Raw genomic sequence first — 14,592 nt, 5'->3', positions numbered from 1 at the left:
GCTTGTCTCTTTATTTCAAATCTCCAGTCTTTCCTTACCTGGATTTGTTTCCCTTCACCCTCTGCTTTTCTCTCCTGCTCACTCCCCTGACATTCCTTTGGCTCCCCCCACCCTTAATGCTTTCCATACACTCCATCCTTGTCTCCACTTTGCTCTCCCAGCTTCTTCCTCCTTTCTTCCTGTCTTTGCTTCAGATTCTCTCCTTGTTTCACAACTGATAGACCTGCACTGGACATACCCTGAAAAAGCATCATTTTGAGCTTTTCTTGGCAATCCTGTAACCACTGTCAGTTTTCAGCCTGCTCTGGGACTTGGGACAAGCACAAGGTAATGTATAATGTTAATAGATTTTCAGTTAGTTACACCAAAGGATGCAGCATGTTGACTGTCAGGCCTCTCCTACACAAAATAACCTCTGTAGAAATCTTGTGGGCTGGAGCATAACATTTAATGCCTGTTCAGAGTAAAAAGCTCTGCAAGAACAAGTCACTCCTTTTGGGATACCAGGATTAACAATTCCCTGTGCAGTTTGCACCCACATAACTTAATTTTGGCTTTGCCCTTGTCTGAGTGAAATTGCTACAACTTTACACACATGAGGAAAAACATCCCATAATTATGAAGAGACAATTCACTAAAGACCAAGGTGGGAAGTACTTGCCTTTTCTGCAAACACCGGGTTGCCAGAGAGCTCAGAGAGGTGCAGGAATTCCAAGTGCAAGGTACCAAATTCTGCCAAGATGCTGCTTCCAGCTGATGCCCAACCCCAGCTCCAACTCATGCCACTGCAAGGAAAAATGGAGCCTTCATTGCCAAAGTCTGAGATTCCCCCTGCCCCAGTGCAGATCTCCCTTTGCTATGTGCATGTGCTGCACACCAGATCTCAACAGAGGCCATAGAAAGGACACACACAGATTTTAGGACTCTCACAAGGAACAGTTCTAGTGGGATGAAGCAGTAGTTTTACAGAGGATTGTCTAGAATTGAGCTAACACCACGTACTGGGAAACCACATTTTTTGTGGGACAGGAATCCCTCTCAAACAGATCAGCTTAAAGGAAGCTTTGGAAGAACAGTGACAGCCTGCCCCACGCAAGAAAATTTGGGATGAAACATGTCTGTAAGCAGCCTGGGCTGAACTCTCACATCTTACATGTCCCACAAAACCAACAAAGCTGGTATTTTATGGAGAATCCAGCCTGTTTCTAAGCACCTTGTTTCGACAAGACCTCCCAGTCTCTGTGTGTATGTGACACTGCCATTCCAAGCATCTGCTGGCTCACTGGGGGGACCAGGGACAGGGGAAAAGGTGCTGCTGTGCAAACCTGCCTGTAAGGAAAAGCCATGGCAAAACTGAACAGGACAAACTGACTCTGAGAACAGCACACTGGTCATCTCACATGCTTCACAAGAACAGCAGGGCAGCAGAGCATACAGAAGGTGGCAAACCCTGTGTGAAGAAGCCAGTTCTACAAAGTGCCTCTGCCCCTGTGTTTGATGTACTGGGATCCCTTCTCAGGTTCTATTTCACTTCCCTCACCTACCAAATCCAGGCAAAGAGAGAGATCTGCACTGAAGCAAAGCAAGGAGTCATTTCTGGAATGAGGAATACAACACTTCTCTGTTAAATGTTAAAGAAAACTAACCAAAGGATATGGATCTGCTTTTACATTCAACCACTTCCTTCTTGTATCCCACTGCTACAGACCACAGTGCTGTGCCTCTCTGAGACCTACTCAGACATGAGAATGTCCTTAAGGACACAGGGTTACATGTATAAGGACCTCAAGCCCTAGTCCCAGAGCAGCCTCTGCAGATGCTGGCCCAGGGAAGTCTGGCTGAGCCATCTCAGATGTGAGGTGGCTTCGATTTTCCATCCCTTTGCAGTCAGTCCCGAGGAGGTGACAGGTTTCTAGGGATGGGGGTGACACTAGATGGCGCCTGGAAGCTTGGCTGGGAGAAAAAAGAGTTTGTTGTTTGCAGGAGGCAAAAACTAATGATCCTTCTGAGGAGAAAAAAAAGTTTCCCTCCATGTGATATTCGGTAAACCATTCCAGGTCCAGAGCTGTTTGTTTTGCCTCCAGACAAAAAGAGCCATTAGATAAGCAATATGTTCACGCTGTTTCAGATTGCTCAGTCACTGCCAAACGTCAGCCTGCCATGCAAAATGTCAGGAAGCTGCAGCACCACTTTTCATTTGGAAACACTGAGTGCAGCTCAAATGAGCACCCCAATAACATCGAGAGTTTATGGCAGAAATGTTCCTGTGTACCACAAAGGTCTCACAGTCTGACCAGGTGAATGTGGAATTAATACCACAGTGGACATATCTGCTGATCCTGGCAGCAGTTGGCCCTGGGTTGGGTGAGCTGAACAACCCCTCAGTGTTCTCATCCCTATAAAGAGGCAATTACTTCTTCTTTATTACTGCACTGAAGGGACATTGTAACAAATATGATCTCACAAACAGAAACTGCTTTCCCAGCTAGTTCAGCTCAGGAGTGACAGAAGCAGCCAAATGGGGTTATGTTTGTTGTGGCAGCAGCTATGTGGGGTCACAGTGGCCAACCCAACCCTCTTCCAGGGAGCTCCCCTCCCAAAACTCAGCACTGCCTGCATGGAATGTGCTGCTGGGAGCCCAAGGCTTGGGCTAAAAATCACAGCAACACTCATGGACAGGGGGTCTGCAGGAAACAGTCTGTCTGCAACGTGTCCCTGGGTAAAAGACAAGCATGGAATGACCCTCTGGAGGAAAACATTTTTTCAGCATTACAGACTGGACAAATTGGGTCTTCACAGCTGCTCTGTTTTGTAACATCTCAGAGGAAGGTACCGGTTAAAGGAGCTGACCTTCAAGAGAAAAGAATGTGCCCAGAACAGCCTTTATCCCCCAAGTAAGTGGGTTTCCTTTAAACACTGCCTAGTGCAAGCATGGACTGAAATGTTCTATCACCTCCTTCCCTCCTGGAGATCAAAGGCAGCCAACCAGTGCCAAGTCAAGAGAGAGGCCAGGAGAGGATAATGAGGAAAAATATGGAACTGCAGAGGGTTTAGGGGAGATGTGAAGGAAAGCAGGGGCCAGGGATACAGCACAGGAGGCATCGAGTGAGATATCACAGTGCAACACAGAGAGCACAGAGCAACAGCTGGAGAAAACAAAGTACTGCAGGACCTGGCAGACAACGGGGCAGCTGGAACAGCAGGATGGAAAACAAGCCTGTGTGAGATATGCTACAGTGCCTGTGGAAAACAGGCGGCCACAGGGAAGCACATCAGCGGAGAGGGGTCACAAGAGGAAAAGGTGGTGTGAGGTGATACAGCCAAAAGAGGTAAAGCCAGTTGGCCATAGAAGAGGTGGGGAGTGGCTGTCTTTGTGCTTTGGCCCTCAAAAATGTATATGCAGAATTGTCTTAACGTCAGGGGTGTTTTGATTCAAATTTCTTAATGTCATTCTCAACCCACCCCCGAAGCAACCACCAACAGAAGCCCACACACACTGCAAGACTCTCCTCCTTTTGGGATGATGACATCTCTCTGGAATTAGCAAAAGTAGAATTGGAGAGAATTCCTTCTTGCAAAACTCTTCTGGGCTTTGGTTTGGCCCTGACACACTGGGTCAGTGTGCCCTCTCAACATCACCACGATCTCCTCCTCTGCTTCCACTTCCACACACTCCCTCACAGCGAGTAAATCCCTTCCCATCTGGGTTTACAGCCTTTGGCTGTTCATCATGCTCCTGCAGCAGTCAGACTATGGATTCAGCTTCCTTCATCCCTGCTTCTAAACCAATTGATATTCCAACCCTCAGAGCAGTTTCATGGCCCTGAAGCCAGAGCTCAAGACAGTAATAGGAGTCCTGGATGTGGGCTCAGTGTTATGTTGATTTTCTTTGCTATTAGTCAAGGTCATCAGCAAAACATTTTGGGACTGTCTAGGCAGACACCGGCTGTTTCAATAGTCTTCACAAAGGGCAGGGGAGGGTTTGGCATTTCTGTGAAAGGTTAGTCTCTGCCGATTCTTTATCAGCTGCAGAGGAAGCAGGATGTCTCTTCTGTAAAAGGAAACAATTATATTCATGGTGGTGGCTCGAATTTTCACTGGGATCACAAGCACATTAAGACAACTGAAGGGTGACAGTGATATTTGAGCAACGGAGCACTGTGAGCCAAATATTTGGACGTCTTGTGCTTCACAGAGCCAAAAAGGAGATTTTGGCTAAGAGGTGAATAATGACTTTCATGGCTGCTGCTCTGAGTTTTGCAAGAGGTGAGGATGAAAGGCTGTTGCTAACCCACATTTCCTGCTGTCTCTGTCTCAGCCCGCAGGAAACTTGTGCCCGGGGGATTTGTTTGGAGGCATCAAAAGGAGCAAATCAGCCCTTACTGGCAGGGAGCACTGTCTGTCAGCAAAAAGCAGAGACCAGGAATCCAGCCTGCAGCTCTGTCTCTGCCGACAGACCTTCAGCAGGTATTTAACTCAGTTGCCTCAACACTCCCCTCTGGCATGAGAACATCACCTCCCTAACACAAAGTGTTTGGGCTCCAAGGGAAGGACACACCTGGCTGAGTGCTGCTCACAGGGCCACCACCAGAGGATCCATATTAGCAGCAAAACTGTCAGCCAGTCCCATCCACTCCCTTTCCCACTTTTTCCAAGCATGGAGCCTGGATAAATTCACATGCATCTAGTTGGGCACACTGCAAAAATCCATGCTATGTGCAGATTACAAAACAACCTTTCAAAGATAATGAGAGAGAGGAAAACACATTGCAGCAGGGAGCCCTGCCAGGAGGTAGAGGAAGAAACTGTGGACAGCCCAAAATTAATAAAAAACAGCTGGATTTGACTTGAGTCATCTGCAATCTCTGCCAAAGCACCTCTTGGGTTTGAGTTGGCAAAAGAAATGATCTCGAAGAATCTGTACTAGAAGGGGGCACCTCTGAGGAACTTCTGCTGTTCCTGCTCAAGTCCTGGTCTTTTACAAACACTCAGCACTAAAAGGGCATCATGCTTGTAAGGATTTGTGTCTTACCTGCCCAGATTTATGACGCCACGTGGGATTCCAGTGGGGGTGTTAAAAGCTGGCAAAAGTTTCTCTCCAAGTTCCAGAGCTTTACTCTTGAACACCTGTTAGAAAAAGAAGAGAGGATAAATATTTGATGGATTCCTTGTGAATCAGAGTCACACAGGATTCTTTTAAACCCACTCACAACACCCAATATTCTGGCAGGAAATTCCCATGATCTGAACTGGTCCAAAGGATACTCTTGGGGGATAAATTCTTCCCTTTCCCAGGGTGGCAGAGGTGAAATGACTGAATTAAAATCAAAATAAATCTTTCTAGGGTGAAGCACTGTTAGATTTACAGCATGGTTTGTCCAGCATCTCCTTTGGTAAAAACTATGATTTCCAAAGAACAATCTTTCACTTGCAACTCTTTTCCAAGAAGGATTCATGGTTTCATGGTTAAGCTACTCCTTTTCCATTTGTAATGCCTCAGTTTTGGGCCTTCAAGTCAAATTACAGCTTAAGGTGGCTTGTGGCACAAAAAAACCATCCACAATTATTTTGGGACAAACTGATACAAGCACTAATCTTTGCTCCAGAGATTAGTCCTGATCAAGGGAAGCCTCTAAGTGACTTAGGAGATAAAGCACAAGCCTTTTACCTCTAGCCCTGTCATGGTAGTTCTCAGAAGGCAGGAATTTATTGCACTAAAAATACAGCACTGAGGAAACCTGAGCTCTTCTGTGGGTTTGCAGACCTTTGATACACTCACAGGAAAAAGGGTGTTGGTTCACAAGGGAAAGCAAGAGACAGGGACTTGAATTTTGCCTTTCAGCCTGGTGACACTGACTAAGTAAATGACAGGCACTGCCCTGGCTGCTGGGCATCACTGCTGACTGGATTCAAGAGGTCACTGCTGGAGTTTTATACTTAATGTGGTTTCTTTTTGCTCTGTTGATCTGAAACCTGTTGAAGTTGTCACTGAGACAGACTCCAAATCAGGGCACTGACTCTTTGAGAGTTTTCCCCGGAGGGAAATCACGGACAGACATCATTCCTGGAACTCATTTAAAATGAAACTAAAGTAAAAGAGCTGCTCCTGTGACTCCTGGGATCAGTGGTGTCACTCTGCAGTGAGGAGCCATCCCATCCTGCTCTGGTAGACAGGACCCAGCCATGGTCAGTGTCTGGAGAGAAGAGCTCTCGTTTACAGCCAGTCCTCCTGTTCCTTCACTCACGAAACTCCCACTTGAATCAGAGTTTCTGCTCATCAAGGACTGCCAGGGCAAATGAATAATCTCTTCATCTCTCTACAGCTAGCTGTAAAATTCCAGTCCAGCCACATTATAAAACAGATTATGGCATTAAGCCCTGGCTTCTGCCAGGCTGGAGAGAAAGAAGGGAAGCGGAAGTGAGAGCCTGCTGCTTTATCCAGGACTCCAGGGGGATGGAGCATCCGTCAAAAGGCTGCTCTCCCATGGTACAGGAGGAGCTGGGACACCCAGCACACACCGGCGGGGCAAGGGGACATTTTATGCAGCTGTAGCACCGTCACAGGAGTTGGCAGGACATAGAATCCCAAACTGAGTTGGGTTGGAAGGGACCTTAAAGGAGTTCTAACCCCATACCAAGAGCAGGGACACCTTCCACCAGAAGGTGTTCTGGACACAGGTACCCTTGCCTTGGCAGTTTGCCACCCTCCTTCCCTGTATCCCAGGGCACTTCATCTTAGAAACGACTGCTCCAGAGAGACTGTCCAAGCAGAGTCTGGAGCACCTGCCCTTAATCCATTGCCCTCCTTAGCCCTAGGCAGAATCTGCAATGATGTTTGATGAAATCTCTCTAGTGTTTAGAATAGAAAGAAACAAGTACAAAGATCCCTGCAAATGGCATTTCCCTGGGGAGCAATGTGTCCACCTGGAAACATGTCTTGCTAGAATTGGCCACAGGAGAAAAGATCTTTGCAAATGAGCCATGCACGGTGTGTGCAAGGTAATTATGTGAGGCTTAATTAAAAGAACATTAGTGGCATTTCCATATTCACAAAAACGATAGGTTTAGCCTGTTGTTATGGAGGGATTATCTGATGCTCAGAGAAAAGCTACTGGAGAAGCTTTTCAGTTCATTACCGGGAACTGTGTGAGGCACAAAGGGCTGCTGAAACAAACCTCTTCTCCAGTTAAGTAGTAGGTGGCCAGCAGCCCCCCGATGTAGCGGATGTTCACCTCGAACAAGGATGCTTCTCCATTCTGAAAAGACATAAGGATACACTTGACTGCAAAGCCTGCACAGGCAACTGGCAGCCAATGGGAACAGGTTGTAGGCAGATCCCTCAGTCTCCCAGTCCTCACCCACAGTGACAGGTGGAGCCTGAAGAGAAGATAAACACCCAAATTGCCCATTTATAACAATACCTAACTGAATCGGGGCAGATGTGTAATCCTGCCAACCCTGTCTTGGGTTAGGCCTTGCAAAGAGTCAGTTTAGGGTAAAAATTTGCCCCTTGAACTGTTTTATTTAATGAGGAAACTGTACAGCCCCATGGAAAAAATACTGTCTCCATTTTCTTGTGAAAAGACAGATGGAATGCAGTTCCTGCTTTCCTTTAGGTAGATATTTTCAGGAACACACTCACCTGGAACTGGTCCTGCTCCACCAATTCAGCTGATGATCCACAAATGTCAAAATGAGTGCATTCAAAAAGGCCTGTAAAAAATACCTGCTCCTGGCTACCAAATCTGCACAATAAATCACTCCTGCCCTCAAGCAAATGCACAGACCCAAACCCCAGAAAGATCTTCCACCAGCACAGGACTCTGAGTGAGCAAAGGGGCTCTTGAACATCTGTGCTACCCTGCCCTTTGCAGATACCTGCAGGTCACAAATCACAGCAAGTGCTTTCTGGAGATGATGAGTGAAATTGCATGAGACAGATCACAGCACCCCATTTCAAACAGAGCTTGTGGTCTTGGAGTTCCCACCTCGCTTTTCTGGACTATTAGAGTTCCTTGTACAGAGCCAATATTTAATTAATTTCCCTCCTTGTCTCCCTCTCCTGTGCTCCCTGACTCCACCGATCAATCCATAGCCTTCTTTTTTGTCTTTACAGATCAATCTATTCTGCAGGCCAAGATTAAAAGCTTTTATGAAATCCAGATAAATTATCTCCTAGCTGATTTTGTCCCTTGTTTATTGATTCAGTAACATACTGAGACCATTCACCAAATTTATCAGATGTGGTCTGCCTTTTATGAATCTATGAGTGCCAGTCATGCCCTACCAAATGATGCTTTTCTAGAAAGGCAGCTGCAGGCATTGTTCTCATGGGAGAACCATTTTTCACAACAACTAGACAGGCATTAAACAAATATAAGTTTGAACTGCACTTTGCTTTTAACATTCCGTGTGTGCCACTGATGAGATCCCATCAGCTGGGCCATGAAAAATGCAAGAGCTGGCTTGGAGGCCAAGTCAGAGCTATGACAAGGGATAGATAAGGGACAGCATCCTGCAGCTGACTGCACTGCAAGGCATGTGCTGCACCCAGAGTCCCAGCATGTCTAACACAGCTCCCAAAAGTATCTAGAAGAGGTTCAGAAGCCACAGAGAGAAGCAACTCTGGCCATTTTTAGAGGTGCTCTTCTTTCCAGACCTTGTCTCACTCTGCTCCCACTCTGCTGCCAAGGTGCCACAGTCCCACTGCACAAGTCTCAGCAGTGACACATTAACAAAGGGCTCAGACAGGGAGATTGGTGGTTTCAATCTTAATCTACAGCATTTGAAACAGAAAACTTGTTTTATCGCAGGTAGACTTTTAATTGAGATGAAACAGAACTTGTTCTTTGATGAACAAAACTTCCTTGGAGTGTCTAATAATTACAGCTGTTTTCATAACCAAGACCAAAACACAAACCCATAAACACTGAATGTTATTTTCAGCCAGATATGGTGAGTCTGATCTGGTGGCCCCTGGCTGGGAGTGAATCATCATAGTCCCTTTGCCCTTAAAAAGAAAATAACCAGTTGAGTGGTTTCTTCCCCCACAGACTTCATGGATCCCCTTCCCAAAGGATTCTTAAGAGAAGACTGTGATCAGAACTGGCTGTTTAGGTGACAGGTATTCCCAGTAAGAGCTCACTAGTCCAGTAAGTGACTCACCACATTCAAATCAAAGCTCTTCTCCACCCACTTCTTGGCTTCTTGGAATTCCTCCTCGAGTTCCATTATGTAGAGGGTATCTAAGGCATCGATCACAGTTGCTCCTCGAAGGCCTCCTGCATCAAACACAACAGAGTGAGGAAGCTCAGCTCACACCATCATCTTCAGCTACAAATCCATCTGTGGGAGCTGGGACGGGAAGCACCGTGCAGTCCCAGTACTGGGGATATTTGGGTGAGATCCAGACCGGCCATGGCCTAGGATGAGTTTGTCTACCAGGACTACTGAGCTCTGCCACTCAAAATTGGAGAGGCCCAATTTTCAAAGGCCTGACACTTCTGAAAGAATTCCCCCAAGGAACAGCTTGAGGTCCACACCTGAAGCCACAAGTCTTGGCCTTGTTTCCAGTCTTGTCTTGCCCAAAGTGGTTGCTCAATTCCAGCTCTAATCTTTGTTTACCTGTAAACTTGAATCCAGCCTCTTTCCAACTCAGTTACAAGCACAACTCTCTTCTACGTAAGAGAATCATAATTTTATTGTGCAAGAGCATCCAAGGCAGGACCTTGATCCTTCTGTCCCGATGCAGAGTTGATTGTTTTGGGCACAAATACTTTTGCACCATGCCATGACCCAGGGTGTCTCCCACCAGCACTACAGACAAAACACAGCTACTCCTGGAGGCTGAGAGACCAGAAACCAATCTCAGTGAACCTTGAGCAGAGTGAGTGACTTTAGAGACTGGTCCCTTCCTTTGACCAACAGAACAGTCACCATTTTGCAGCAGATGGCAATGAGGCCCACGAGGCTGAAGTAAATTCCAACCAAGTACTTGATCAACCACGTCACTCACTTAAAAATTTCATGCCAAGCATTGTCTTACGCAAAAGGACCACTGAAGACCTCCCAGTGAGACAGAATGATGTGGCATCCCATGCCAAGAAAACTGTGCAGGGCATGCAGGCAGACAATCTCACAGCAGTTGAGATTAAAAGAAATTAGAGATGTAACAACCCTGGGTTTGGAACAACTCAGCACTGGAGTTTTATTTCTGCCCGGGTTCTCTAAAATTATTCCTGGCCCAGGAGAGCAAAGGGCATGAAGCACCTTGTGACTCAAACTCCTTTGTGCTTTAATTACAAAGGCCACCACATTTCTGGGTAACTCAGAGACCACAAATCCTCACATGGAGGACTCTGGTTTGGAATACTCATCAGTCATCCCTCTGTGGATGGAATGCACCAGGGACACAGGTGTGAAGCTGCCTCTGTATCACCATCAGCAAGCTGGGCCCACACCCCCCCACACACACACACTGCTCAGCTGCAGCCACATTCCTGCCCACCCCCCGATGGTCAGACCTTTTGGAATCTCTGGCAGCAAAGACTCTTGGATGAAGTTCAGCTTTCATTTCTGCAGGAGAAGGTGCAGAAATCAGCTGCAGAAATCCTCTCAGTTTTGTCCCCACCATCTCCCTTTCCAGCAGAACCACAAAGACTCTCACACACTGTTACGCCCAGGGACTTCCCTGAGACTTATTTCTTTTGGCTCAGGTCAGTCCCTTCTTCTCACCAATGGACTTAAAACTACTATCTCAAATTCCCCCAGCGCCCTCAGCCTTTTACTGCATGCTCAGATTGGTTTGGCACTTTTGTAATACATTCAGTGTTACTTCAATTCCAGTTCTGCTTAAGAGGGAAAACCCCAGCTGGACACACTGTCAGGGAACCACTGCAGAGGAGAGAGGAAGGCAAAGGTGAATCCCGTGTCATGAACCTGCAGCCTTTGATCTTTTCTTATTGAGAAAGAACCCCAACCATGTCTGATGTACATCATCTCTTATCCCCAGAGAAGAAGTGCTCAGATCCATCAGTCTCATGCTGGACTCATTTCTGCTCTCGGCATTCCTCTCCCATAAGAAAGGATCCTGCCTTATTTTGTTGATGTTACAAGATAGCAGTTTTGACACTTCTCAGCCAGCTAGCACATCATTGCTTTAATAAAAACCCAACCAAGACTTCACTGCTCAACTACAGATTGCTGCCTTTTGGATGCTGTCTGCATCAAAAGCAGGGGCTGTGGAAAAGGACAGAGCCAGCTGAAACAGCCTCTGGAAATTAATTTATTTCCACAGGCTTGCGAAATGATCATCTCACTGGAGCCATCTCCGAGAGTGCAATAGATGGAGTCAAACAGTCACTGGATCAACTGGTGGGTGCTGAAACAGAGCTGAGCTGATGTGGGTCTGGAGTGTTTCCCAAAAGCACTGACGATGAAAAACAACATCATGGCAGGCAGTGCTGCTTTCATCAACCTTAATGATTGTTCAACATTAATGATTATGTGATTTTTATACACTTTCCTATTAGTGAGGAGAGACACAACACGGATGTAGCAAAGCATTTAAAAAGAGAAGGAAGGACAATGCCACCTGAGGCACAGCCTGTTACTATGATATTCTGAGAGGAACACTAATGGGCTTGATTTAATTTGATGACACAATCAACAAAGCTTCTCATAATCTGAAAAGAGACAATCAGAAAAGTTGGATTTGCTCAAGCTAAACAGACAGAAAGAGACAATAAACTTACAATATTCTGGGATGATTAACTGAAGTGAAAAATATTGAATTGAGAGAGCCTTTTATGTTTTTAGCCAGTAAGGCCTTTAAATACATGAATTGCACTGGGGATTGGGAACATGCTCAGATCTTTGCTACGGCATAGCTCGATGTTGCTCAGCTTTCCTCCCTGTATCTGACAAAGGGGCAGGCAAACCTCGCTTCCCTGCTGGCTTGTCTTTGTGTCAGTTTAAACATTTGTTTTAAATATTCCCCTAGCCCTCTGTATCTGAAGAACCGCAGGCTACGTGTTTTGTACAAGGGGCTTGGCGATGTTTCCTTTCTTCACCAGCTTTGAAACCATTGCAAATGCATGAACTGACTCTTTCCCTGCAGCTCCCGAAGCCCATCGCAACACCAGAGTGGCCATGTCACTTTTGGTCTCATGAGAGTGATAAAAAGGCACCTCCTTCCCCAGCACAACCACAGAACAAACGAAGCATCAGGCCCTGGCTGTGTCTGTCACTTTCCAGGACATCCAGGAAGGTCCCTGACCCCGTTACTTCGTTGCTACAGGTGCATTTCTTTCCCTCTTGCTCAGACTTTGCTTCATCAGATCACGACAGAGCTTGTGATCCAATGTCAAACAGCTCTGATTATACTCAGCTGTCAAAATGAGTGAACAGCAGGAGAGGAGCAGCAGCTCATGGAAGCAAGACAAAGGTTCATCTCTTCTTGAGCTGAAGGAGGGCCTGTACCACCCTGTATTTGCTCCTTTGTGCACAAAAAGAATGGAGATATGAATGTAAGCAACAAGGCTGCTCTGTTCCTGCTCCCACCCACCCAGAGCGGCGAGCTGGGCAACACTGCAACATGAGAGCACTAACAAATGTTATATTAATTCTCAGAATGCTTGTGAAAGGTGCTGAATGGAGCCTCCATGGAGAGGAGTTGGCATTGTACACACACCATGCCCCCATGGCTCAGTGGGAATGTACTCTAATGCCAGTCTGGAGGAAAAGACCCTTCAAGCAATACTTTCAGAGGGGCCTTCATGGGAATTAATGGCAGTGCTATCTGTCAAAACCCCAGACAAAGCCCACAGCAGCTTATTCTGGTCTGGGATACATAATCTGAATAAGAAGGGCTCATCCTCTTCTCCCATCCCTTCTGCCTGATAGCTTAGGGGTTCCTTAGAGCCACTTGCAGCAAGAGTTCATAAGACAAAGCACAATTCCAAAGGCTCATTAGGAGGTTTACCATGTGCCACTGGGCCAGAGGGCGGACACTTTGGAAGACACACAACAATCTCAATGACCAAAGGGACTAACAGATACAAAAGTCTGCCAGGCTTCTCTATCCCAGCCAAATCCAGGACACCAGGAAGCTGCCAGCCAGGCTCCTGCTGCCAGGTGAGGAATAGCCTCTCTCTGAGCCTGTGGCAGAGCACAGGGCAGGAGGGAAGAGCTGCCACCACGGCCTGGGGCTCCTCTGACCCCAGCACAAAGCTCTGTATAGACAGTGAGCCCAGAAGTGACAGAAACATGGTCCAGATCACAAGCTGAAGGGTGGGAAAAGCTCCAGGTGAGGTGAGTGGGGAACCTCCGAGTAACAGATGGGGGTCTCTGACACAAGCACAAGATTCACCCATCTGCACTTGTCCCATTGCTCTGCTGTCCCCCAGCATCCCAGAGTGTGGAGGAGAACAGGAAGCAGTTCCTTCTCCAAGTACAGTTCACAGGGAGGCCATGAGGACTCTCACAGGAGGAGAGTACCTGCCCTGCCACCTGCCAAACATGAAAGGGATAATTAAGGCTTGAAAAGCACTGCACAGCACCAAGCAGGGACTAAGTATAACTATGGTAACAACCACAACTGCTGCTCTGTCAGTGAACTTCCTTTTAGCTACCCATTATCTGCAAATCAAACCCACCAATTTAGGCAGAAACAGGCCAAGCAAACACACCAGCACCAGGTACACAACAGAAACTGCATTAGTAGAACAGTAAGAGTTTATCCCTGACTTGCTGAAGCTTTCATGAGCCACCAAATCCACATATGAAATCCAACTGTGACACTTTGCATCCCAATAGCAAGGGTTGTACTGGGCTAGAACACTGATCCAGGCATTGCTCACACAGCACAGTTCAGCTCGCTCATAACAAAGGGCCCAGGATAACATTTTTAGGAAGTAAGATGGCCTATTGACCAAAAGACAAAGCATTCATATGAAAGAATTGCCTTTTATCAGGAGACTGTAACACTAACCTAGGTTTAGCTCTCCTTGAGTCTCTGTGGAAGAAACACAGAACAGCAGACAGGCATGTCAGAGAAAGCCACAAGTCTTCGTGTGGCTTCAGCTTGAAAGAACCTCAGCCTCCACCCTCAGGCAGCAACAGCCAGCAGAGATGGACAGTGCTGGGAAGATTTATCAGCAGCTACACGACTCAGGAGTGAGCAGGGAACTGAAGGAAAAGACAAAAATTCTAGAAGGAAAAGGAAGAGAAAAAGAACCAGACTATGAAGAAAGAAAAATGAAAAACAAAGAGACTGCAGAGCACTTGCAAGAGCATTCAGGATATTTTCAATGTCTTCCCTTGGCATCAGAAAATAGATCCTGAGTTTCACTGTGCTCAGGAAATGGTTTGTCTTCCCCAGCTCTGTCAGTTCAAACACTGAAGTGCTGCCCCAAACCGAGAAAATCTATCAGACCTTTGGGCTGTGGAGCATCAGTCTCTTGTCATCTCTTCAGCTCAGCTGCTGTGGACACAAAGGCCCACCACATCTTTTCAGGCTGCTGCAACAAGCTGACAGTGACTCAGTAACAAGAGAAGAGACAATAGTTGTGACTCATCAGTAACAAAGCACAA

General features: G+C 46.7%; 1 protein-coding gene across 1 annotated transcript in view; it reads right to left on the bottom strand.

Annotated features, from left to right (window-relative positions):
- The window catches only part of MAN1C1 (mannosidase alpha class 1C member 1), a 62,942-nt gene that overhangs the window by 11,881 nt on the left and 36,469 nt on the right, over window positions 1-14,592 (bottom strand). Inside the window, exons 4-7 of the mRNA XM_071576512.1 lie at window positions 9,166-9,281; window positions 7,176-7,256; window positions 5,033-5,127; window positions 662-785 (exon numbers count right to left, since the gene is read on the bottom strand). Coding sequence (XP_071432613.1) covers window positions 662-785; window positions 5,033-5,127; window positions 7,176-7,256; window positions 9,166-9,281 — 416 coding nt within the window. The remainder of the gene's footprint in view (window positions 1-661; window positions 786-5,032; window positions 5,128-7,175; window positions 7,257-9,165; window positions 9,282-14,592) is intronic.

This window comes from Pithys albifrons, chromosome 24 (assembly GCF_047495875.1).
Source record: "Pithys albifrons albifrons isolate INPA30051 chromosome 24, PitAlb_v1, whole genome shotgun sequence".
Taxonomy (NCBI): domain Eukaryota; kingdom Metazoa; phylum Chordata; class Aves; order Passeriformes; family Thamnophilidae; genus Pithys; species Pithys albifrons.
Note: the sequence above shows the minus strand (reverse complement) of the source record. Positions and strands in the feature narration are given on the sequence as shown.